General features: G+C 42.0%; 1 protein-coding gene across 1 annotated transcript in view; it reads right to left on the bottom strand.

Annotated features, from left to right (window-relative positions):
- Window positions 1-689: 689 nt before the first annotated feature.
- The window catches only part of XDH (xanthine dehydrogenase), an 80,200-nt gene continuing 54,613 nt past the window's right edge, over window positions 690-26,276 (bottom strand). Inside the window, exons 25-36 of the mRNA XM_057301321.1 lie at window positions 16,373-16,564; window positions 16,027-16,172; window positions 15,198-15,279; window positions 14,567-14,662; window positions 13,821-13,949; window positions 13,050-13,124; window positions 10,958-11,010; window positions 8,547-8,661; window positions 7,697-7,762; window positions 5,864-6,052; window positions 4,007-4,183; window positions 690-2,375 (exon numbers count right to left, since the gene is read on the bottom strand). Coding sequence (XP_057157304.1) covers window positions 2,325-2,375; window positions 4,007-4,183; window positions 5,864-6,052; window positions 7,697-7,762; window positions 8,547-8,661; window positions 10,958-11,010; window positions 13,050-13,124; window positions 13,821-13,949; window positions 14,567-14,662; window positions 15,198-15,279; window positions 16,027-16,172; window positions 16,373-16,564 — 1,371 coding nt within the window. The 3' untranslated portion in view covers window positions 690-2,324. The remainder of the gene's footprint in view (window positions 2,376-4,006; window positions 4,184-5,863; window positions 6,053-7,696; window positions 7,763-8,546; window positions 8,662-10,957; window positions 11,011-13,049; window positions 13,125-13,820; window positions 13,950-14,566; window positions 14,663-15,197; window positions 15,280-16,026; window positions 16,173-16,372; window positions 16,565-26,276) is intronic.

Here is a 26,276-nt window from a genome sequence, read left to right as displayed (position 1 = left end):
TGAATTCAGCTCTCGGGGAAGCCTCCGAGGACATCTGGTCTACGCAGAGATCCTACCTAAATCAGTACCTAATGGTTAACAAATGCAACGCTGCTGGGCCACCTGGACAATATTGCCCCTTGTTCAATCTTCTACTGCCCTCTGCAGGTTCCAGGCCATACTGCAGACAGTGTTGACTGCATTCTTTGTGCAACACCAAAAAGACCAAGACATCTCACTGTATAGACTGGAAGCACTTTAAGACAACAGGGCAAGACAACGGGTCTCAGATGGACGATGCCGATGCCTCTGAATAGCACAGTGATTTCTAGTTCACAAAGCACTTTCTTGTTGGATTTTCATGACCACTCTACTCTCACCTTGGTACCTAAGCACACAAGGGAATTCTGTGTCACTGCTTCACCCCAAGAGCTTCACTAAAAACAAGTGACAGGTCTCAGGCCCTGTCCCAGAACATCCCAGAAAATCATCTGAAATGGACCTGAATCTCAGTGTAAACACTCGTTTAGTTTTTAAAGCTCTTCTACTTTGACCATGCTGTACAACAGCCAGCATATCTAGGATACTCTGGAGAGGGATTTTTCTAAGAAAGTGTGTGTGTGTGTTTTCAAGAAATGAAGGCTGGCCAAGATACTGAAGATACTAGCATTTGGTGTGATGATAATTAAGAAGCATTTTTCACATGCCAACCAGCTGACAGTTTCATTTATTAGTGACATCAAGCACCAGTCCAACTATATCATTTCCACTATCCTCCCTCCATGGCCAGAACCACAGATTCTCTCTGGCAGAAGGTTGGATTTATACAGTGAAGGCATGTGACAGTGACACATTGTCCACCCAGCACCATGTAGGGATTAAATCACCTGTTGGAGCAATAAAAGGGATGTTTGTTCTTCCCTTGTTCTCTTTACCAACCGCAGAAACTTGAGGTGATCTCAGCAGAGTTCATTAGACCCAGGTATCATATGACAGTAAGAAAACCAAGCCTTAGATAGCTGCAGATCCCTTATGTAACTGGAGTTTTCAGGTCATATATTTATAGGCTTTTAAAGCAGAAGACGTGAGACAACCCTTTACTGCAACCCTTATGTTTGCAGTAAAATGGATCACAGGAAGGGGAATTGACAGTCCAAGATCACAAAGATAGAGACAGAAGAGACAGAGCTAGGATGAGAACCCAGGCTTCTTGGCTCTTCTACCTCTGGTTGAGCTTGATTTTGATAGCAGCATTTTTATTTCTTTTTTTTTTCTTCAGAGACAAGATCTTGCTCAGTTGCTCAGGCAGGAGTGCAGTGGCACAATCATAGCTCACTGCAGCCTCAACCTCCTGAGCTCAAATGATCTCTCCACCTCAGCCTTTCAAGTAGTTGGGACTACAGGCATGCACTATCAAGACTAACTAATTAAAAAAAATTTTTTTAAAGACAGGAGCGCTCTATGTTGCCCAGGCTGGTCTCAAACTGCTGGGCTCAAGCAATTCTCCTGCCTTAGCCTCCCAAAGTGCTGGGATTACAGGGGTGAGCCACCATGCCAGGATAGCATCATTTCTAGGTGGAAATTACTTTGGCTTCAAATGTAAAGATTAAACATAATCTTTTTTTGTAAATATTCAAAGAGTATTTGGAATACAAATATTCCCTTCAAAGAGGAAGGGAAAGAAATCTAGAACATTGTACGTGCTCAATAATTGAGTTGGTTGGATTTTTGTATTATAGAGTAATCTTGCTTTATGCAGCTTCACAAAATTAGATCCAATTAACCTTGAATTTGTTTCATTCTTTATTCTTTCCAATGATTCAAAGATGGTTAGAGGATTTAACCTTACCCCACTGCCTCACTGCAAAATTTGAATATAGATTCAAGGTTATGCTTTGCTGTTCATTGGTTTGAAGGCAAGGCTTTCAGAGGAAGGCACACGATTTAAAGTAACTTTGGTTTAAGCTTCTAGAGGTTTGTGGGAATCCTCTTCAAAGGACAGACACCATCAGAACTTGAGGTTATACAGGCTGTCCAGTAAGTGGGGAATAGCACAAACCCTTCCCGACCCTATTCCAAATACATGATTAAAACAGACAGAAAATGATCCTAATTGCATATTCACCATTTAGGCATAACAGTTTTGAATTTGCTTATCATTGTGTTTACAAATTACATTTTTGATCAAAATCTTCCATTGCATTCACTTGTCTTCCAAATCCCATCTTGACAAATCATAGGTCTGTCATCCTGTGACTTTAATAGATCCATGTTCTGTGGTATGTTCCTCCTGCTCCATGGAAGCCCAAAGGCAGCACAAGAAGACTCTGCTGAGGACTCTCTCTTTAGACCCTCACAGACCAGGGTTTGCAGTTTTCTGGTACACCAGTGACACACTAGGAAGGAATGACAGTGTTCTCATTGCCAGGGTCTGCTGATCATGCTCCTCCCACTCTCTTGCATACCTTACCTCCCACCACTGCCAACCATCATTCCAAGGCCAAGCACCACTCTGCAGGCCCAGCTGTTGAGAATGCCTCAGGGCAGGACTCCTTAATTTCCTAAGCCATTCATTTATTTTCATTGAGCACTTTCCATGTGGCAGGCGTTCTATTAGGTTTTGGAGATATGGTGACAAACAATACAGATGCGATCCCTTTTGAAACTCACAGTCCTTAAAAAGTTCATAGAATCAGCTGCTCATGCAAATCCATGGCAAGAATTTTTAAATCGCTGGTATGTTGTAACATAGAAACGGATCTTTGTTTCAGGTCTGGGGCCACAGAGAGCTTACGAAAATGACTGAGTTCTGCATCAGACTGTTGGCAAAGAGCTCGCCTTGCAAACTGTGGGAGCTTATTGGGAGCCATGCTGCCCACTCCTCTCAGGGAAATGGGTTTGGGTGATTGTCAGCATTGGGAGCCATAGTGGGAAGGTTCTGGGCTGTGGGTAGGTTGCTGCACAGATGTGGGCATCTTTACTGCCTGGGAGTGCCACACGGTCTGTGTAGTTCTCACTCCATAGCTAAAGCTCTTGGTAGACCCAAGGAAGACCTGAATGGGGACCCACATGCCTCCTTCACCCGCTGTGTTGAGGTCTGGGGATGGTGGATCTGTCTGACTTTGGGGCTCCTCTGTGCCCTCCCTACTTGGGACCACATGTACCCACTTTAACTATAAATCCAAAAAGCATATCGAATTTTAAAAAGAGGAAGCCCCACCTGAGTATCAGGAAGAACCCAGTCCTGCTAACTCCACACAGGTTGCAGTTGCAAAGGGAATTAAAGCCAAGGTACAGAGCCCACTTCAGCACCACTCAGAGGCTGGGCTGGTTCTGGGATCCCCAAAGCGGAAGCAACCGTCCTAGCAAAGTCTTCTTTTGTTAGGCATTGCCAACTACAAGTATCACATAGGTGCTTCTTAAAGTGATTCCAATGACTACGGAATTCTTCTACTACTTTCTGCCACATACACCTCCAAGGCAGTAATCAATCACCCTATAATGGAATCATCTGGTTTCCCAAGGTTGCAAACTCCTCAAGGACATCTATGTGTCCCCAGTATCAGAATGGCACATGATAATCACAGGACAAATGTGATTGATCTAATTAATTATTTCCTCTTTTTCCCTCCATCCCCCCAATATTCATATAGTGTCCTTAACATAAATTTTAAAAAAAATGCTAGCGACTGACTCATACTAAAGATTAGGCTCTCTGGAGTTTCATCCATCATCCTTATCTAGATGGAAAATAATAAAATCTGTGAGTTATGACTGTGCACCACACATTCCTCCCATCTCTAAGGAGGCCCAGCTACAAGCTATAGCTTTAAGGAGGTTTCTCATTATTCTCTTGCAAGTTCGAGTGTGTGCTTCATACCATGCACAATGAAGGGTGGCCATTGATGCAAGGCTGCCCGGTTAAGAGAGAGCCCAACACCTCTCCTCTGTGCAGAACCTTCCCTGCAGTTTGCCAGCCTATCCCTGGCCTCCCCTGGACTGAGTGGATGCTTGAGGGGCATCATACCAGGGTGGTGAACTTGTCCACGCAGGCATTGCGGATCTTCTCCGGGGTGGCAGGGCTGTCTAGCCGGAAGAGTTCCTTCACGTTATTACCTGTGTGCTGAGCTCGAGCTGCACGGATGGCATCTTTGATGGCAAAGAAGATAGAAGCAGCCAGGAAGAGGGGCGGCTCTCCAACAGCCTGAACACAGACAGGGCACAGGGCAGGGGCTCAGGCAGGTGGTCCTGCCTCCACATCATCAAGTGGACCTAGGAGGCCAGGCAGCAAACTCTGCATGAGGAGGGCTGGTGGCACCAGGAAAGCACTGATGGGAGCCACACCAAATACAGCAGGAAGGCACAGTCAGAATTGATCAGGGGCTAAGAACAATCAAGCTAGTACATGAATGGACCGCATGGACATATTTCTTTGAACACTCATGTAATTTTCTCTGAAGACATCATGCACATATAATGTACCATTTAAAGTTATACTCGGTAATTGTATTTTACAGACCACAAAATCTGACGTGAGTTTTAACCTTTTCCTCAGTCACTAGCCGAGGGGAAGAGTCTACCTGCAACTCTGACACCAACATTTACAGGCACCATAGTCATATTACAGCATCCGCAGGAATTATAGGCATAAGAACAAACAGGAATTAAAACATTTTCTAGCATAGGTTGGTTTTTCTCCCCGCCAAAGTATAGATCAGAGACCACCTATATCAGAATCACTAAAGATACTTGCTGAAAATGCATGTTCCAGGGCCCTAAGCCACACCTATTGGAGCAAAATTTCTAGGCGTGGGCCCCAGAAAGGCACATTTTTATCATGGGCCCCAGTAATTCCCAAGCATGGTAAAGTATGACAGTCAATGGCAAGGGTCACAATATGTCCCAGCTTCCCCACCCACTATGGTAAAGTAAACCACGAGATGAGCAAATGGATGTTTCTTTGGTTACCAAGGATTAGTTGCCTTCCTTCTTCAAACTAGGATTATATGCATCAGCTAAATCAATTTTCAACCATTTTTTCATACTTACTGCAGATAAGGAAGAAATAGAAGACACTTATTCACAATCCTCCAGGCATCTGATCAAGTCTTTTTTTTTTTTTCTTTTTTTTTTTTTTGAGACAGAGTCTCGCTCTGTCGCCCAGGCTGGGGTGCAATGGTCCAATCACGGCTCACTGCAGCCTCTGCCTCCCAGGTTCAAAAGATTCTCGTGCCTAAGCCTCCTGAGTAGCTGGGATTACAGGCGTGTCCCACCATGCCTAGCTAATTTTTTTTATTTTTAGTAGAGATGGGGTTTTGCCATGTTGCCAAGGCTGGTCTCGAACTTCTGAGCTCAGGCAATCCACCCACCTAGGCCTCCCAAAGTGCTAGGATTACAGGCATGAGCCACTGCACCCAGCCTGATCAAGTCTTAAGGTCGAGTATTGGCAACTGAAGGAGGTAAAAGGGTGTGTACAAAGGCGCTATCCCATTGGCAGTGAATGTGTTGATTGTCATTGGACCATAGCAATGCTGTACCTGTAAAATCATCTCTTAGGATCAAGCACCAGTGACGTACGCCTGAGATATGGGTGTGGGCCAGGATTTAAATGAGAAGATTTGATGAAGGAATCCCTCTAAATTCACCCAAAGAAGTGGGCTTCAGACCATACTAAGGTGCTCTCCTCAACCCAATTTAACTGGTTCTCAAGCAGGACTGCCCAACTATCCCACTGCCCCTACCAAGGTCAGTGTCAAACCATCTTCCCTCCTCAAGATATGCCCTTTGAAGTCCCACCAGGTGGGTCACTGAGGCCTCTCATCACCCGCTGGGGCCTCCCCCAGGGCAGATCAGAAGAGACAGCACAGAGCCAGAGCAATGGTACCTTCGATGCATAGATGGCCTTCTTGTTGGGGCAGTCGCGGAGCAGGGACACCCTGAACTCAATGGGGATGCTGCCAAATGCCGGGATCTTGTAGGTGCTAGGGCCACGGGTGTGCAGGCTCCCCTCGGGGGAATAGTGTAGCTCCTCTAGGGTGAAGAGGCCAAGGCCCTGGACGAATGCCCCTTCCACCTGCAGGATGGATGGAGAGCACAGTTAGCCTGCCACCTTCTTCCCTGAGGACAGATACCACTTGCCACAATGGACACAAAGCGCCAACTGCAGCGCGGCCTGGAATGTAGCTAAAACTGCCCTCTATTGCTTACCTGGCTCCTGCCTCAGCCCTGGGATAACCTATCCGGACTTCTGCCAGGCTTTGGCTCAGGCAGAGCAAAGACATTAACACGGAAGGTCAGTGATTCTAGGTGGGCATGTTTCCCACTACAACCTGCCGCAGTGCAGATGGAGATATTCCTTCCATGTTGCTACTGGGGAAATGGTGAGCCAAAGCTAAGAAGCAAGCTCACAGGAGGATTTATTCGATAGTAGATTCTTTGAGACTTACCTCCAGCCTTTTTGAACGCCCACCCCTGCCTGTCCTCTGGGAGAAAGTGCCCCCACTGCAGTTCAGCTTACAGGTCTCTCCTAGGGTAACTGCCATGCTAGACAGGCCCACACATCTGCTCTCTCAGCCCCCTGCTCAGAAGCATGACATGGGGCACTACCATACCTCAATGAGCATTTAGAAAAGAAACCGACTGGCAATCACCTTTGGGTCTGCAGTGCCTGGCTTGGTGCCTGGCCACAGTAGGGGACCATAAATGGTTGTTCAATGAATTAATGAACAGATTGACTAATGGCCAGATTTTCGTACACTCAGTAGTTGTCCATTTTACAATTTGTATTTTCTACCAGATGCTCAGTCTTGAATTCTTGATTCCTCCTCTGTTTTCTCCTATTTCACCTATTCTTTATTTTATTTTATTTATTTTTTTGAGACTGAGTCTTGCTCTATTGCCCAGGCTGGAGTACAATGGTGCGATCTTGGCTCACTGCAAACTCTGCCTCCCAGGTTCAAGCAATTCTCCTACCTCAGCCTCCCAAGTAGCTGGGATCACAGATGCATGCCACCACACCCAGCTAATTTTTGTATTTTTAGTAGAGACGGAGTTTCGCCATGCTGTCCAAGCTGGTCTCGAACTCCTGATCTCAGGTGATCTGCCTGCCTTGGCCTCCCAGAGTGCTGGGATTACAGGTGTGAGCCACAGGGCCCAGCCCTATTTCACCTATTCTTCCTAGTAATCCCATATTCTCCTAAAGCGATTTTCTCTGGGACCTCCCTTTACTTCTTCTGCTTAAGCCTTTGTGTTTTGCTCCCAGGGCCCTCCACCACTCCATGTTTGGCAGCATCTACTTCCTGGGGTACAAAAGCTGTCCTGGGTGGAGGAGGAATGAGAAGACAGAAAACTCTTCTGACCTCAGACCCCACCGTCTGGGCATTGATCCCAAACTCAATCCCCATTCTACATTGTGCTCACACTCAAATTGGGTGTGTGCGCACGTTCACATGTGCACGCCATGTTTCCCCATTTCTCATCTTGTTTTTGAGTTGTGAGTGCCCTTCCCAAGTTGACCCATATTAATTTGCTTTCTGCCTTGAGGGTTGGTTGGACTATCACCAATCTAAATTCTACTTTGGGGGAAACTCCCTAGGTTCCATGTTTCAGCCTGTTTGAAGACAACCTTGGACAACATGTTGTGGCAGGTGGCCCCAGGAGGGGAATGGGGTGCATCGGTGGCCAAGTCTGTCACCACCCTGGTCCCACTGAGCCTCACCTGTCCAATATCAATGGCAGGGTTTAGACTGGAGCCAACATCCATGACAATATCTGTGCGGAGGTTCTAGAGTAGACAGCAAAATTACAAGAAGTTAGAGGAGGAAAAGATGTTTGGAATATGACAGATGACTCACGGTGACCCTCAGACTACAAGTGCCAACCAAAGAGTATGTTCCCAAGCAGAAAGCCCTGGGTGTGCTCAGGCAGAAGTGTTGATGTTCCCACCAAATCTCTGCTGCCACCATCCCTGCTGGAGTCTGAGTTTGTAGCAGCCAGGTAGTGGGTGGGGAGCAGCCGTGATCTCTCAGTAACTGGGAATAACACACATTCATACGTGACTAGTCAGATAGGGTCCCAGAAACCTGGGGCTTTGAATCTGAGTCTGGGTAGATCATGTACAAAAGGGTCAATATACTACATTCCATGGGCTGAATCCAACTCGCCCCTGTTTTTGTGGGGCCTGTAGGCTAATAATTACATTATTAAATAACTGGAAAAATAAAAAGAAGAATATTTTGTGACAAGTAAAAATTGTATGAGATTCAATTCCAATTCAAATTTCAGTGTCTATAAATCATATTTTATTGGAACAGAGTCACACCTGTTTACAAGCTGTCTATGACTGCTGTCACACTTCAGTGGTAGAGTTCAGTAGCTGAGGCAGAGACTGTATGGCCCACGAAGCCTAAAACACTTACTCTGTGGCCCTTTATAGGATGTTTGCCTAACCTTAATGGAAGGCATTATTTTTCCAACCAGAAATTTTGTCTCTATCAGCTCTAGGTATTACAACTCAGTTGTTTCTCTTCTCTTTCCCACTAAGTACTAAAGTTTTGCAAACTTCTTACCTTATGATCTCCTGTTAGGCAGTCAATTTCTACTTCAGAGCAAGCCACCCCATAGCTGAAGTAGTGGAAGGCGTTCCCTGAGTTAGTCTCAAAGCTGTAGCCCAGATTGGGTGTTCTGGGAGAGGAAAGAGAAGATACTGCACATGTATTAACATGAACACACCCCCTTCCCTATGCACGCACAGCTTGACCCACAGCATCTTTAAACCCCACAAGTTTTTGCACTCAGCTGTTCTCCAAAAAAGTCCATGGTTTGAACAATTTGAACCTGTTAATGAAACCCAGATATTCCAGAACATTTTGTCTCTGGGCCCTCCTCTATTTTGCCAGTAGCCCTTCTGTACTCATTCTGTACAGCCTAGCAGTGTTTACTACCATGCTAGCCTCTGCACAGTAGAAAGAGAGGTAACAGATCCATCTGGGCTCACGAAGGACATGAAAGTCACACTCCAAAGGATGTACTGAATTAGAATCCAAGGTCTTCAGGACTGAAGGTTCTGCTTGTGGTGGCTCTTAGACTGTTCACACAAGTTCTCCTGCTTACCTTCTCGAGGTGAAAGTTAATAAGATCAGCATCTCATGCTAACCTGGGTGCATCTTTAAGCGGCCACTCCCCACCTGCCGGTCCCTTTGAAAGTTCAACAAATGATTTGAGGGAAATGATACGAATAGAAACAAATGCTCCCTTATACATTTTTAAAATTTTCAATCTGGAGTACCTTATACAATTCCACTTTTGCCTGAGTCATATACATATATGTGTATATCTATGCATTTGTGCATGTGTATTCACACACCTAGAGTTTACAGTACACTGACTGTGTTATTCTATACACTACACAGGAATAACATGAGCTGATATGACCAGATCTGCACAAAAACAAAACAAATATGGGGCTGAGGGAAAAGGCTTCTCCCAGAAAAAACCGCCACCAATTCCTTTGACCTCTGCTTTCACCATGCTCCTCTGGTTTCACCTTTATAAAACCTTAGTTTCATGAACTCCAGAAATGTAATAGGAATTTATGAGAAAATGTGTTTATGTATGTGTAGGTCAGATATTAATAACCTAGAAAGCATTGGCAAAACATTTCTTCACCATATATATATATATATATATGCACGTTTATACATATATATGCCTTATACATATATATTCAATGTAATATCTATACACATATATATGAGCCACATATATGTTCATATATGGCATAGAAATGTTTTGTGTGTATATGTTTATACATATATGCCTTATACATATATGTATAATACATATACATGCCTTATATAAGGCATATATATATTCAGTGTAATATCTATACATATATTAGCCATATGTATGTTCATATATATGGCATAGAAATGTTTTGTGTGTGTACATGTTTATACAGATATATGCCTTATACATATATGTATAAGGAATATATATTCAGTGTAATATCTATACATATATATTAGCCATATATATGTTCATATATAGGGCATATAAATGTTTTTTTGTGTATATATGTTTATGCCTTATATGTATAAACATATATATGCCTAACATATATATGTTCATATATATATTCATTTACATACGGAAAATAAATGTTTCATACAAAGAAACGTTTATACATATATATATTTATGCATCTATATATTCATACATTCAGACATGATATTTTAAAGAAACATTGAATTATTTTCCAAATATATTGAAAGAAAATATTCCAAATATCTGTGAAAGAAAAGGTCCTAGTTAAACTTCCCAGAGACGGCTAAAATATGATGACTGACAGTAAATATGATCATATCTTTTTACAGCTGCTAAGTCAGATGGGCAGGGTCTCTAGCTATTCATGCTGCTACTAAATTTAAAGTTGCAGAAGTCATACGCTCTCTTGAAAATCTCCCTGTATTAATAAGGTTCCACTGTATTCTGCATTTTGTAACAAGACCACGTGCTCTAAATCCTCCTCTCCTTCTATAAAAAAGTCCCACACACAGTACAAAGAAGCATGCATAGCTAACAGCAATGCCTAACTCATAACACTACACAGCCTGGTTTCTGCAGGAGAACACTGAGGGAGGAATGGTTAGGTACTGGCCCCGATATGTCATCAGTGAGGAAACAGGGGAACAGGTTCAGCAGGACCACCGACTTCCTCAGGTGAAATGGTGCACCCCGAGACCAGAACTAGAAGTCGGGTCTTCTGACACACAGCTGGTGCTTTTACCCCTTGGCACACAGTGTGGCCATTCCACATATTTTACAGCATCTTTAGACTGAAATTAGCGGAAGTCTGTTGAAGAGATAAGTGGAGCTGCTCTCTCCTGACCACAGCCTGGCAGGATTCGGTGCTGGAGTGGACCAGTGAGGTTAGGATGACATCACACTATGAGCTGGGCAAGGACAACACCATACTTACCTATAAAACCCAGTGGCAGACAAGCTCACTGTGTCCATGTAGGCAGCTGTGACCTGAGGAGAGCAGATGGCCATCAGGCAGGGGAAGTGAGGTTTTCAGGAACCCTGACCTGCCACTAAGCTTTCAGGAGCTCACCTCCTCTGGAAGCCAATCAACTCATTTTACTAGTGACTCCCATTTCCATACCTTACCTCACATTGTCACTGGCACCACCTGCACCAGGTCCTCATTATCTGAAGCCTGGAACACTGTAGTCACCTCTTAACTGGTCTTCCTCCCTTGAGTTGTCTCCCCAGCCCAGCCAGAGTGGCCATCTTAACATACCACACTGTGCATGTCACTACCCTACTCTAGAGCTTTCCATGGCTCCTTATTGCCTATAGAGCAAATGCCTGATGTTAAGGACCACAGTCTCTCTGGCATTTTGCAGCACACCATGGCCACCCCAGCCACACTCAAGAGCTAAACCTCTCTCAATTCTTCCATCTCCCACACCTCTGCACCTTTATTTATGTGGTTCCTCTTCTATATATGTGCAAATCCTTTTCTTTCCTCAACAACTACTCAAACTTGCCCTCCATTCTCCCCTCCTTGGTGAACGAACTCTCCCTAACTGGCCATTATAAAAGCAACACGCTATAGTGCTCATGTGGTACTTCACATGTTCACCTTGTGCTTTCACATATGCTTTCCTGTTGATCAAACTATCCCTCCATCCTATCCCTTGGACTATATAATGTGCTTTTTTGGTATCCCCAAACACTAGCACAGACTCAGATTTAAGTTGTACTTGATATAATTTGTGTCTTCTTCATTAGCAGCCACCAAACGATTTACTGTGTCACACACACACTATTTAGCACTTTGCATACATTATCTTACTTATATTCACAACCCTAGAAAACCTATACTATTGTTAGCCTCATTTTACAGATGAGGAAACTAAGGCTTGGAAAGACTTGGGCCTAAAACCTGCACTAGTCATTTAACATAATGTGTGTGTGCATGTGTGTGTGTGCGCGCATGCTTGTGTGCGTTTGTGTGTGCGTGCACGTGTGCATGTGTATGTATGTGTTGGTGACTGTGGTTCATTTATTGGGGTTATCTGTTTCCCAGGCACACTGGTCTACATGGCTGGTGGTTGAAGACAAAGCTCAGATCCGCAGGTCAGATGATAGAACATTGTTGTCGGGACTGTTGTTAAAAACATTTAAACTGCCTGATAAATCCATGCTAAAACCCAACTACCAAAATCAGGCTACTTTCATGTGCTATTGGTACACGTGGTATGGAGAGGTCATAGAAGGCATAGTAAGATGAGTGGGTCTGAGAAAAATGGCATGTTTTCTTTAAATCTATTGAGGAAGATTTCTAGTGAGCTGGTTTATGTGCAGTCACATTTGATGTGTTACTCTTCTGCCCAGTTCTACCACTCCAATACTGGGGAAGGATGCAGAGCTGCCATTAATATTTCCACCTGCTGGAGGAGCCACAGCCTCCCGCCTGCAAGAGACTCCCTTGCCCCCTCCCTCTGAGATTTCTGACATTCAAGGCCACTGGTCTAGAAGTCAGAGAATTGGGCTCATTCTTATCATAAGTGCTTGTTCTGTCATTCCCCAAATCACAGGAATGATAGAAGTCCTTGGGTGATGTTTTCTCCCCACGCTGTCACAGAGGGAATCTCAGTAGACTCAGACTCAAGAGATGGAGATTTGAGGAAAACCAGGCTCATCTGGGACAAGCGGGGTGTGGGAGCAGACCCGCTGAGTCAAGACAATCCAATGAGGCATGTTCAGCAGGCACCCATCCTCTCAGGCTCAGGCAAAGAAAACCCTGATTCCCACAAGGCTGTCAAGATCCTGGATCAGAAACTTCCCTCAAATGACCTCCCTCAATGATGAAAGCTATAGAGAAAGGGACCGAGCCAGGATGAGCATTTATTCATCCTATAAAATCACACAAACCACCTCAACTTCTCTCTGCTGTTCTGACTAAAATATTGTCTCCTATTACTTGTTCGGATTTGGAACGGAGGCCCTGCTGTCAATTTCCCTCTCCTTTGCAAAAGTGACTTGGATCAGCTCAGACTTACCCAGTCTTCCCAGGAGCCACTGGGATTCTTCTTCTTGTAGGGTTCCAGCCTTTTCAAGATGGTCTGACAAGCCGCCTAAAGTAAACACCCCCCACACCCCAGACACATCAGTCCTCTGCATTCTGTAGCCCAGGCAAAACCCGAGGGCCCCAGCAAGGCTACCTCCAAGCAATGCTGTACCCAGGGTGCCACTCAAACAGCCTGGCCACCCACTCCAGAATGATCAAGGCCCAGGGTAGAATCCACAGGACCTGGCCAATAGGGCCACCACTAGTCCCTGCTTGGAGAGCACTTCCTGACTCAATTCTTGGGCTGACAGAGGGCGAAATGTTTGAGGGATCCCCAGAGAGGTGTCTTCTTCCCTCAAACTGCTTGTTTGATTATATCCCCCATATGGCAGAGGAGCCAGTGTGGCCAACCTGCCTCTATAATCAAATTTCAGCTTCAGCCCATTGTCCTATTGCTAGCTCCAGCACCAGGGAGTAATTCCAGAAGCCTCTGCTTTCCCTCGGTATCCTCACCCCCCCATCCTGCACTCATCCTTCCCAGCTTTGAGGGCAGTGATTATGATTCTTGGGCCTCTCTTTTAGCTTGAGGTTTGGAGAAACAGCATCCTCCTGGATAAGGGAGCCAGAGGCCTGGCCAGAGCCAAAGAGCCTACAAGGAACCCTTCTAGCTCCCACCCAGGGAGACTCTCCAGGCCCACAGCTCTGGGCTGGCCCACAGCTCTGGGCTGGCCCTCTGCTCTGCGGGCTCCCACGGGCTCCTTACGTAGACGGCCTGTCCATTGAGGTCAGCGCTGACAGAGGCAGCCGTGGGAGAGGTGTTGGGCACAGTGTTAGTGCTTGTCTCACTGATATAAATCTTAGAGGTGGGGATTTTCAGAGCTCTACTGGCCACCTGCGAAAAGAGAAGACATTGCCCTCTAGGGAAGGGGTTATCACGGCGCTTGGCTGCCTTCTCCCCAAGACAGGATTCACATTCACTGTTACAGGCAAGAAAACAATTTTGTAAGCTCTAATCTCATTGTCTGGGATGTCCTTACATCTGGCTGAATTTGAAGGAGCACTTGACGGAGTTCGGTTGGATAAAAAATTCATAAACTGACAAACAGTGCCTTTTTACACTAACACTCACTTTTCAAAAGATCCAGTCTGGCCAGTCTCCATGCACCAAGCAGATGTGCTGACTCTAATCCAGCTCATTGTCCTCACTCCACTCCGAGGAGTCTTGGAATGTGGGAAACTCGCGACCTTTACACACAGAGCATGCCCGCCTCACACACTGAGAATGTTGGTAATAGCAATGTCCTCAGAGGTCACCTGGCCAACTCCTTTGCACAGATGAGGAAACTGAGTTCAAGTGGGGGAAAAGACTTGCCCGAGGCTACACGGACATAAGCAACAGGGCCAGGGCCAGACCCCGGGCCTGCTTCTGCTCTGATAGGTCCCACTGCTCAATTTCTTATACCACTTCCTCTAACAACGGACACCACACTGCCAGAGACGGCTGCTCACCTGGACCATTTTGGTATGAAGGCCTTGGCCCATCTCAGTCCCCCCGTGGGTCAGCAGCACAGAGCCATCTGTGTACACATGAAGCAGGGCTCCTGCCTAGGGAAAGAGAAGGATGCCAGACACAAAATTCAGTAAATTCCAACTCATTAAGGTTTGGGACCAAAGGTATGGAGCCCAGGAACAAGAGAACCAGCAGCATTTTGGATGTAAACCTCAGACAAAAATTATGGCAGTATGAATCTCATGATTTAATTATATAGCACTTCAGTAGTTTGCAGAAGGTTTTCATATGTTTCTCTCTGTTTCTCTTGTTCTCAAAGGGAAATAGGTCAAATATCTGTCCTCACTCTGTAAGTGAAGAAACAGAACAAGAAAAATAGAGTAGCTCTCTCCAGTCCGATAGTTAAGGAAAGGTAAGAACTAGAGGTTGATCCCAGATCTCTGAGTCTCACTGCCCATGACCTACTGGACAAATAGGACTGTGCAAGTTCGACTTTCATTTAAGGAGCAAAGAGTTCCTCCAGTAAGCCCTGCTACCAGTGACAACGAAATTTCCCTTGCAATACTGTAAACAACAGGGAAATGGGGTCCCAGTCCAGCGGAGATGGACACAATTCTATAAAGCAATTACCTGATTCAGAAAAGGAACTGTGAAGCTTATTCCAAACTTGGTGGGAATTATGCACAATCCTCTCTTTTTCCAACAATTCTCCCTAGAGAAAAAGGAATATTCTTACAGAACCTTCTCTACCATATTGAGGACATGAACATCTTTGGATGTTCAAATCAAAACAGGACATCCTTGGGGTTGCCCATATAGTCTTGCAATAATGGAACTATGCCCCAATAATGTAGACAAAGATGAGAACAGTCAGCTGGTGTACAGCCCACACCAGGGGGTCTTGTCAACACTCTTCTTCCCTGAGTGCAACCCGTACTGGGTCAGAGTACCCTGCTAATCTTGGGCTGTCATCATCTCCAGGAGGCACTGTGCCTCACTGACAATAATAAAGCCTTCTCTGTGCTTTATATTTAATTATCTGAGTAACTCTGTGAGGAAGACAGAGCCAGCCCAATTATGCCCACTTTTCAGATGATGAAACTGAGGCCCAGGGACTCCCAAATTCATATTTATAGATCAGTGTCAGAGGCAGGTGCATAACTGTGATGTGTTAGTCCTAGGCCAGTGTTCTTTATAATATGGTGTGTCCAAAGGTTTACAAACGCGTAAAGATGAACCACAACTGACAGGCTATGACACCGATTGCAGGCTGTGAGCCCACCTGCCCTGGGCTGAAGATCATTATAAGATCTTAAAGAGATGGCTGTGAATGAGTTGGCAAACTCAGCAGTCTCATAAGTTATCCATTGAATTATTAGCTTCCTATATGGGGGTCAGCAGAAAGGCTGTAGGATATGAAACCCAGAAGAGCAACTGGACTTCTACTCCTAGTGCTTACTTGTTGAACTTGTCAACCTCACTCTTCCGAGCATGATACTGAGAGCTTGCTAGGCATTCTTCCCAGCATCTGGGCAAGGTGAAACCCTCAAGCTTCTGGTTGAAGTGTGTCAGGTCCCCTTCTTTGTACAGGTTTTTTCTCCGCACCTTCCCAAGGAGAGAGACACAGAGGCCTTGTTGGCGGCAAGAGACTGTGGGGGCAGGGCACAACCTAAAGTTAAGCTTCCAACCCCCTCAGCAGCCCCTGCCTGTCATCTGCCCCCATGGGAGATGCCCAAGATACAAAGCCGCTGTCCCCCGAAGTAGTCTAAACCACTCTGACTTGTGCTACCAAATTCTCAGCTTACCTCCTCTGCAGGCATCCCACAGGTCACTGCAACTTCACTCATCCAGCACTCGGCAATGAGCATCCCCTGGGGCCCCCCAAAGCCCCGGAAGGCCGTGTTGGAGGGAAGGTTGGTTTTGCACAGCCGCCCAGTGCCCCGGATGTTGGGGATTTTATAGCAGTTGTCCATGTGGAATAGAGCTCGTTCCATAATCTGAAGCAGAGGAAACAAAAATGGGAGAGAACAGTGTACTGATTGCATTGGTTCCTCAAAGTAGGAACTTTGAGGGCTGTATCCATTGCCTGCCTTTCCCCTCAGCACCCAAGTTATTTCTCCCCCAGGATATTGCAGCAGCATCTTTTTTTTTTTTTTTTTTGAGATGGAGTCTCGCTCTGTCACCAGGCTGGAGTGCAGTGGAGCGATCTTGGCTCACTGCAAACTCCTACTCCCTGGTTCAAGCGATTCTCCTGCCTCAGCCTCCTGAGTAGCTGGGATTACAGGCACGCACCACACGCCCAGCTAATTTTTGTATTTTTAGTAGAGATGGGGTTTCACCATGTTGGCCTGGAAGGTCTCGATCTCCTGACCTCGTGATCCGCCCGCCTTGGCCTCCCAAAGTGCTGGGATTACAGGCATGAGCCCAGCCTGCGGCAGCATCTTTACTGCACCTTATCCACCTACTAGTCCCCTCATTCAGCTCCTCTGTGGAGAAATTCTTTCCAGAGCCTCTAGTTGGAACTAATCACTTGCCTCTTTTTGAAAACAGTTAACTTTTAAAAATTCATTGTAAATTAGTTAATGAAAACTATGAAACAGCCATGAAAGTTGTACTGCAAATAGTTTGAAGTGTCCCATACTTCTGTAAGTCATGGTATGAAAAACAGTAGCCTCTTCCACTTTCCTTCCTTCTAGTCTCCAGAAGCAACTACTTACAATTCTCATAGCTTATCATTTATCAGCTATTTAGATAAACTTATACATCTCTAGATAATGTGGCTACATTGCTATGTCTTGACTTTTTCAGTTTTAGACTTTTAGGTTGTCTTTCTTTTATGGAAAAGGAGAATTTAGTTTTGGCTTAGCCCCCTCCCTCCAGCCCTCACCCCTACCAGCTTCCTATTTCCCAGTATAGTTGTATTTTGATCAGATCAATAGTCAATTTAATATTATAACTCTGTAAACATTACTTACAGCTGAACCATGTAGTTACACTACAATTTCTTCTCTCTTGATAATATTTTTTTCACCCTGGAGCTAATAATTGTCTTTATTTTTTCATCTGCTTCATTTTGTATGTACTTATTACTAAGCCAACTTAAAAGTTTTCCCCAATTCTAAAAATCTGCTCCTAATATATTTTCTCTTTTCCCTCCTGAGTTCTGCTTCCAACATGCTCAAGCACATCAGATTTTCTATCCTAGAGCCATCTGGCCTACTCCAATTTAAATTGGCTGCCCACTAGATCTGCTATTCAGCTGTTACCTAAGGATTTAAATCTTAAATCCCCCAGTGGGATCCAAAGGGGTAAAGGGATTCATCCCAGGGATTCCCTTCACCTCACTCCATATTGAATCCCCTGTTCCTAGATTCCATGCCTTTCCCTTTTTAAATTTTACTCCCTCATTTTGTTGGAGTACATCCTTTAATATCTTCATAAGAAAGGGTACACAAAGAGGAACATCTTTGACACCTTGCATGTCTGAAATGTCTTTATTCTACTTTCACCTTTAATTAATGATTCAGCTGTATATAGAATCCTAATTTGGAAGTAGGCTTTCCAGTTTTTCTCAGCAATGTGAAGGCATTTTACTAGTACATTCTAGCTTCCTGCTATTGAGAAGTCCAATCAATGCCTTTCCAATTCTTGGAGAGTTCTGTTTTTTCTTCCTGAAAATTGTGAAATCTTTTCTTTGTCCTCAGGTTTCTAAATTTCATAACGTTATAACCTGGCATAGGTCTATTTTCTTTCATTGTGCTGGTTATTATATGGGCTGTTTTAATCCCAAAGTGTATGCCCATCAGTTTTGGAAATTTTTTTGAATTATTGATAGCTTCCCCTTCTCTGTTTCTTCCATTCTTTCTTTCTGAAATGTCTATGATTTGGACCTCTTGAACTGATCCTCAAATTTTTTTTGTATTTTCTCTGTTTTTTCACATTGTTTTCCATTTTTGGGAGATTTGTCAAGTTTCTTTGAACCCCTCTGCTTTCATAGTGTCAATTCATGAGAGCTCATTTTTATTCTTTGACTGCTCCATTTTAGTAACATTCTGTTCCTTCTTTAAGTTGTAATATCTCATCTCTCTGGAAAGATCAATGGCAGCTTTCTTTTTTTGTTGTTTGTTTTATTTTGGTTTTGGTTTATTTCCCTATGGGTACTCTCTCTCTCCCACAAGTTGCTTTATGTGTCTTTGATAATTTCAGTCTTACTCATCCTAAATGATTTTTCTATGTCTCAATTAATTCTACTTTTGCTTTCCCTAGTACTTTATCAACTTGTATTTCTGTTTCTTTTATCATCTACTTCCCCTGCCATATTGTGAATTTCTTGAGGGCAGAAACAATGTCATAGCCTTCCTTATGTAGCCACCCTAGGCACTTAATATATTTGCTGGATTGAATTGAAAATCTTGTAGGATGTCTGGGGACAAAGACTGTATGTTTTTCAACGTGATTTTTTCCCATACCAGAAAGCATGTCTTATACATGAAGAGAACAAGAAATAAGAATAATTATTTTTTTGAACAATTTTAACCCTAGATCTGAAGTGTGAAGTTTCCTAACTGAGCCAATTAGGCAGCCCCTAGCAGAGAGGAGTGTGATCCAAAAGGGTAAAGGGGAATGTCGGCTTTTCCTGAAAACTTTAACCTTTTTTTTTTTTTTTTAAAGAGACAGGCTTTTGCCACGTTGGCCAGGCTGGTCTTGAACTCCTGACCTCAAGTGATCTGTCTATCTCGGCCTCCCAAAGTACTGGGATTATAAGCATGAGCCACCGCACCCAGCCACCTCTTTTTTTTTTTTTTTCAAACAAGAATCTATACATACGTAACTACTATGGTTACAAAATTAAGATTTAAAAAACTGTAAAAAGTGGTACCACCAAAATAAATTTGTTAATTCTCACAATTGACTTTATTTCATCCAAGCCCTCTAGTTATTTTTCTAAACAACTCAATATTCCAAGTTCATCTGCCAAAGCTGTGACCACAATAATGAGGAGTACGTAGCTCCCACTTCTGGTCTTACCCTGGTCATTTACAATGTGACTGGAGGAGCATCAACTGAGACTAAATATAAAAGCACACGATAATTACTGACACATTACTCAGGATTCTATCTTGTGAGAAACTCAACATTGAAGTATATACGGAGACTTTCACTTCCATACTTCCATTAAGTACCACTAAAAACTCTGGAATTCTATATATTTATTTAAAATCAACCACAACAACAACGTAAGAATACTCTGAAAAGTGGAGGAAAAATAAAGGCAGTCCCGGTAGGGACTTTGCAACCCAAGGAATGACATGATGGTGAGTTCCAGGGGTTTCCTTTTTGCCTCATCTATATATCCCAGACTTGGGGCAGGAGCTGGCAATCCAGAAATGCCAATGATGACAGAGACCAAAAAGCTCACTCTATATTCCAAATCCTTTTATCTCTAGCCAAAAGACCAAGAAAAGGGCAGTCTAGCAAAACTAAACACTTTTAGACAATAAGTACCCCAGCCAAACATCACAGAAAAAAAAATGTAGTCTCATTCCTACTCACACCTGCAAAAGCTCAGTAGGAGCCTAGACTTCCACATTCATGAGGCTGTTATGAGATACCCCAACATTCCTGCTGGGATGGTGCCAGAGGAGACCAGATCGGGAGTCAAGACTTTCATTGCTGATGGCCAGTCATAAGGCTGTACCTACACCTTATGATGGAGTCACTGGAGAACACATTGACTTCCCCACCCACATAACAAAGACACACCACTCTTCCCTTCCTTTCTGGTGGTGTCAGAAAAAGTCTAGTGAAGAGTCAAGGCTTTTAGCACAAGCCAGTGGTAAAGAGGCCACCCACACCATGATGTCCATGGACAACACGTGGAATGTGGATCTCCCACCTCTGCCCAGAAGTAAGAAGGAGTTGTTCCTAACCTGGGTATCAACAAAGGCCAAGTGGAAGATCAAGATTTCTACCTCTACCTAGCAGTGATGAGGTGGCATCCACCACTGCTAGAGCAAGGTCAGAAGGAGTCAATTAAAATAGAAGGCTTAAATAGATCCAAGCTCTCAGAACATCATCATCACCACCATCATCTGTACATTAATGACGGGTTTCTCCAAGTTTCAGTGAAAAATCACTTGTCATACCAAGTGATAGGAAGATCTCAAACTTCCTGAATAATAAAAGATAACCAAGAGATGCCATCACTGAGGTGACAAAGATGTTAAAATTATCTGACTGTAGTTTTAATGCAGCCATGAAAAAAATGCCTCCGAGATCAATTGTGAACACACTTGACAGAAATAAAAAGCTTCTAGAAATAAACAGATAGTCTCAGCAAAGACATAGAAGATACAAAGAAGAACCTAATGGGCCTTTCAGAATTGAAAAGGCAACAACCAAAATAAATAGCTTATTGGGTGGATTCAACAGCAGAAGAGAAGGGACATAGAAGAGAATCAGTGAACTGAAGAATAGAATAAGATATATTATCCAGTCTGAACTATATTGAGAATATGGAATGAAAAAAAAATTACAGTTTCAAGGACATTTGGGACTATAACAAAAGACCTAACACTCATGCCATTGGAGATCTGGAAGAAAAGGAGAAAAAGAGAAGAGCATGAAAGTACTCAAAGCAATACTAACTGAAAAGTTCCCAAGGTTTCAAGATATGTAAACCTACAGATTCAAGATGCTTGGTGATCTTAAAACAGGATAAGCCTGAAGAAATCTATGATAAGTCCTATCATAATTAAACTTCTGAAAACTAAAGACAAAGGAAAAATCTTGAAAGCACCCAGAGAATATGACAACTTACCTATAGGGGGAGCCTAATTAGAATGACAAAGGATTTCTCATCAGAAGCCACAGAGACCAGAACGAAGTGGCAGTTTTTCAGGTGCTGAAAGAAACGAACTGTTAACTCAAAACTTAATGCCCAGTAAAGTGATCCTTCAGGAACAAGGAAAAAAATCAAGACATTCTCAGATGGAAAACTAAGAAAATGTGTCCCCAGCAGACCCACAATAAAATAATGACTAAAGGAAGTTCTAAACAGAAAGAAAATGATAAAAGAAGGAAGCTTGGAAAATTAGAAGGAAGGAAAAACACTATAAGCAAAATCATGGGTACAAGCAGTAAGCTTTTCTTCTCGGTTTTTAAAATTGTCTGATAGTTGAAACAAAAATTAAAACACTGTCTTGATGTGGTTCTAAATGAATGTAAAGAAAATATTTAAAATAAAAATAATATAAATGGGAAAGGGCAGAGTCATAAAGGGAGGTAAGTTTTCTATACTTCACCAAAACTAGTAAAATGAGAACTTCAGTAGGCTGTGATAAGTTGTGTATATATAACATAATACCTTGAACAATGACTAAGAAAGCTATGTAAGAGATACTTTTAATAAAAATGGAATATTAAAAAAAAATGTCCAAGTAACCCACCCACAGCAAGGCACACAAAAGAATACAGAGAAATGAAAAGTTGATAGAACAAACAGAAAACAAAAAATAAAGTGGCAGTCTTATGCCTCAATACATCAATCATTATATTATGTATAAATAGTATAAATACAATTAAAAGAGATTAGCAGAATGGATTTAAAAACATGACCCAATTACATACTATCTTCAAGAAAATCACTTCAAATATAATAATGTAGGCAAGTTGAAAGTAAAAGGATGGAAAAGATATACCATGCAAACATTAATCAAAAGAAAGCAAGACTGGCTTTATTAATATGACTTCATATTATAATATAAAGTAGACTTCAGAGCAAATACAATTACCAGAGACAGAGAGAAGGAGATTATATAATGATAAAAGTGTCAATCCTCCCAAAAGACAGCAATACTAATTGTGTCTGCCCCAAATAACAGAGCTGAAAAAGATATGAAGTAAAGACTGGTAGAACTAAAAGGAGAAATAGAAAACTCCACAATTACAGTTGGAGATTTCAATGCTCCTCTCTCAAAATTGGTAGCAAAAAATAGACAGAAAATCAGGAAGGGTATAGAAGAACTCAACACCACCATCAGGATCTAGTAGATATTTATAGCACATTAGACATGTGGTAGGAAAAAGAAATGCCTCCCCAAAGACATATTCACTTTCTAATCATGGAACCTGTAAATACTACCTTATATGGCAAAATAGGTGATAAAGTTAAGGATCTGGAGAGAAGTAGCTTATCCTGAACTATTGGAGTGGACCCTAAATGCAATCACATGTCTCTGTAAGAGAGAAGTATGTATAGGTAGACAAGAATGGACACACAGGAGAAGGTGTGGGAAGACAAAGACAGAGATTGGAGTGATGCAACCCCAAGTCAAGGAGTGCCACCAGCCACCAGAAACTAGAAAAGGTCAGGAATGGATCCTTCCCTAGAGCTTCCAGAGGATGTGCGGTCCTGCCAACACCTTGATTTCAGACTTCTGGCCTCAGAACTGTGAGAAAATAAATGTTCGTTATTTTAAGCCACCCAATTTGTGGTGATTTGTTATAACAGCCACAGAAAACTAATACACAGCCGTCAACAGCAAAATACACATTCTGCTTAGGTGCCCGTGGAACTTGTATCAAAACAGACCATGTCCTGGGCCATGATATGAACCTCAACATACTTCAAAGAATTGAAATCCTATAGACTGTGTTCTTCAACTAAAATGGAATGAAACTAGAAATCAATAGAAAGCCTCAGGATACAAAGATAACTGGAATATCTATAAACACCTGAAAACCAAACAGCATGCTTCTAAATAATTAGGGATCAAAGAGAAGGTGTCAGGGAAATAAACAAGCAGACCAAAAATACAAGAAAAAAATGAAATACAACATACCAAAACTTATGGGACCTGTCTAAAGTAGTGCTGAGGGGAAACTTTATAGCACTAAATTGAATACATTAAAAAAGAGGAAAACATTCTCAGATAGTTAATTTAAGCTTTCAACTCAAGAACCTAGAAAAAGAGAAGAAAAATAAATCCAAAGCAAACAGAGTGAATGAAATAATAAGGATAAGAGCAGAAATCAGTGAAATTGAAAACAAACACAATAGAGAAAAACAATGAAACAAAAACCCGGGTCTTTAAAAAGAGCAATAAAATTGACAAACCTCTGGCAAGACAGAAAAACAAAGTGAAGCCACGAATTACCATATCAGGATTGAAACAGGGGCTATCACTACAGACCCTGAAGACATCAAAAGAGAAATAAGAACACACTATGAACGATTCTACACACATGAATTTTTTAATAACTTAGACAAAATTAAATTGAATTCATGGAGATAAAGAGTAGAATGATGTTTACCAGAGGCTGGGGAGGGTAGAGGGACAGGGGATAAAATGGGGATGGTTAATACATATAAAAATATAGTTAGAATGAGTAATATCTAGCATACAGTAGAACAATATGGTGACTATAATATTTTAAAATATATGATAATTTATCGTATATTTAAAAATAAATAAGAGTAGAATTGAAATGTTCCCTAACACAGAAAAATGATAAATTCTTGAGGTGATAGATATTTACATTACTCTGATTTGTTTATCCTGATACACTGTATGCCTGTATCAAAACATCATATGTATCCTATAAATATATACAACTACTATGTACCGATAATAATGAAAAACAAAACATTTTTAAATGAATGTCTCAAAATACAAAACTACCACTTCAGTATGAGATAGATAATTTGAATAGTCCTAGAACTATTAAGGAAATTTAATCAATAGTGTTTTTTTGTTTGTTTCTTTTTTTTTTTCAAGTATTATACTTTTAAGTTCTAGGACAGATCAACGAGACAGAAAGTTAACAAGGATATCCAGGAATTGAACTCAGCTCTGCACCAAGCCGACGTAATAGACATTTACAGAACTCTTCACCCCAAATCAACAGAATGTACATTCTTCTCAGCACCACATCACACTTATTCCAAAATTGACCACATAGTTGGAAGTAAAGCACTCCTCAGCAAATGTAAAAGAACAGAAATTATAACAAACTGTCTATCAGACCACAGTGCAATTTAATCAATAGTTTTAAGGCTATCAGAAAAGAAGTCTCCAGGTCCAAACGATTTCACTGGAAAATTCTACCAATCATTTAAAGAAGAATTAACACCAATTCTACACAATCTGTTCTAGAATTAGAAGAGGAATTCTAACTCATTTTATGAAGCTAGTGTTATACTGACACCAAACCCTGACCAAGATGGTATAATTTTAAAAGAAAAAACTACAGAGCAATATTTCTCATGAATATGGATCCAAAAATCCTTAACAAATTTTAGCAAATAAAATTTGGCAATATATTAATTATACCATGACCAAGCTGGATTTATTCCAAGGACAGTGGTTGGTTCAGTGTTTAAAAAAATCAATGAATACAATCCACGATATTAACAAGCTAAAGAAGAAAAAATCACATGATCACATCAGTCAGTGCAGAAAAAGCATCTGACAAAATTCAACACCCATTCATTATAAAGATGCTCAGAAAACACTAATGGAAGAAAACTTTCTTAATCTGATCATGAGTATCTACAAAAAACAAACAAACAAACAAAACCCTACCAATAACATATTTAATGGTGAAAGACTGGATGCCTTCCCCTTAAGAATAAAAACAAAGGAAGGATATATGACCTATAGTTCTGCAAGGTCTGGCTAGCCATCACAGTATGTAAAGAAAAGGATATGAAAGAAAACATGCAGATTGGAAAGGAAGAAAAAAACCATCCCTATTTGCAGATGATAATGATTGTCTGCAGAGAAAATCCCAAGGCATCTACAGAAGAAATCCTAGAACTAATAAATGAGTTCTGCAAGGTCACAGGATATAAGAAACACAAACTGAAATCACAATGAGCTATCACTTCACACCCACTAATTCTAGTGGGTAAAGACAGACAATACCAAGTGTTACTGAGGATGTGGAACCCCTAAAGATTGTTGATTGGAATATAAAATGGTGTAGTCACTCGGGAATATAATTTGATCATTTCTTTTTTTAAAAAATCAGTAGAAATTAGGTAGATCCATTTATTTTTTAAATACAAGAATAATTTTGGAAGGGCTATTTGACAAATTCAGCATTAACTGCCAACTCTATAGACATGTTTAACAAAACAAAACAAAAACCAAAAAAAAAAAAACAAGGCATTTACTCTTGGCCCTTTTAGTACAGGCAAAGTGTCCTATTGCATCACAAGTGCTAGTGATGCAGTAACAGGTCCAAGGGCATAATATCAAAGATGTTTTTTTCCAACTGTGATTTACTTGAAAAATAACATAATACAAACATATATTAATGGCTATCAAGACCACCAGTGATCTGCAGAATACCTAGAGGCCTACCTACTTAGAAGGCTGAAACTAGTAAAGCAGTATTAAAATCAGTGTTTTTATTCTTAGATTCACAATGACAGAGTGAGATTTCTTTGATTCCAATTTTATAAGGTGTGGTGAGGAATTGAGAGGAGATATTGGGGAAGACTGGCAGTGTGTCCTGAGTTAGAGTTGGGAATGTGGCTCAAATTAATCAATATTCGGATTAGGATATTGTTTTAGAAAATTTTAAATGTGTCCTAAATTGTGGCATATTGAAAAGGATATTAAGGAACAATGATTCATTAGCCCTAAACACATCAATGGGCTTAAGAAATAAGCAGGGATGGGGGATGGTGAGGCAAAATGA

Source organism: Pan paniscus, chromosome 12, assembly GCF_029289425.2.
Source record: "Pan paniscus chromosome 12, NHGRI_mPanPan1-v2.0_pri, whole genome shotgun sequence".
NCBI lineage: Eukaryota > Metazoa > Chordata > Mammalia > Primates > Hominidae > Pan > Pan paniscus.
Note: the sequence above shows the minus strand (reverse complement) of the source record. Positions and strands in the feature narration are given on the sequence as shown.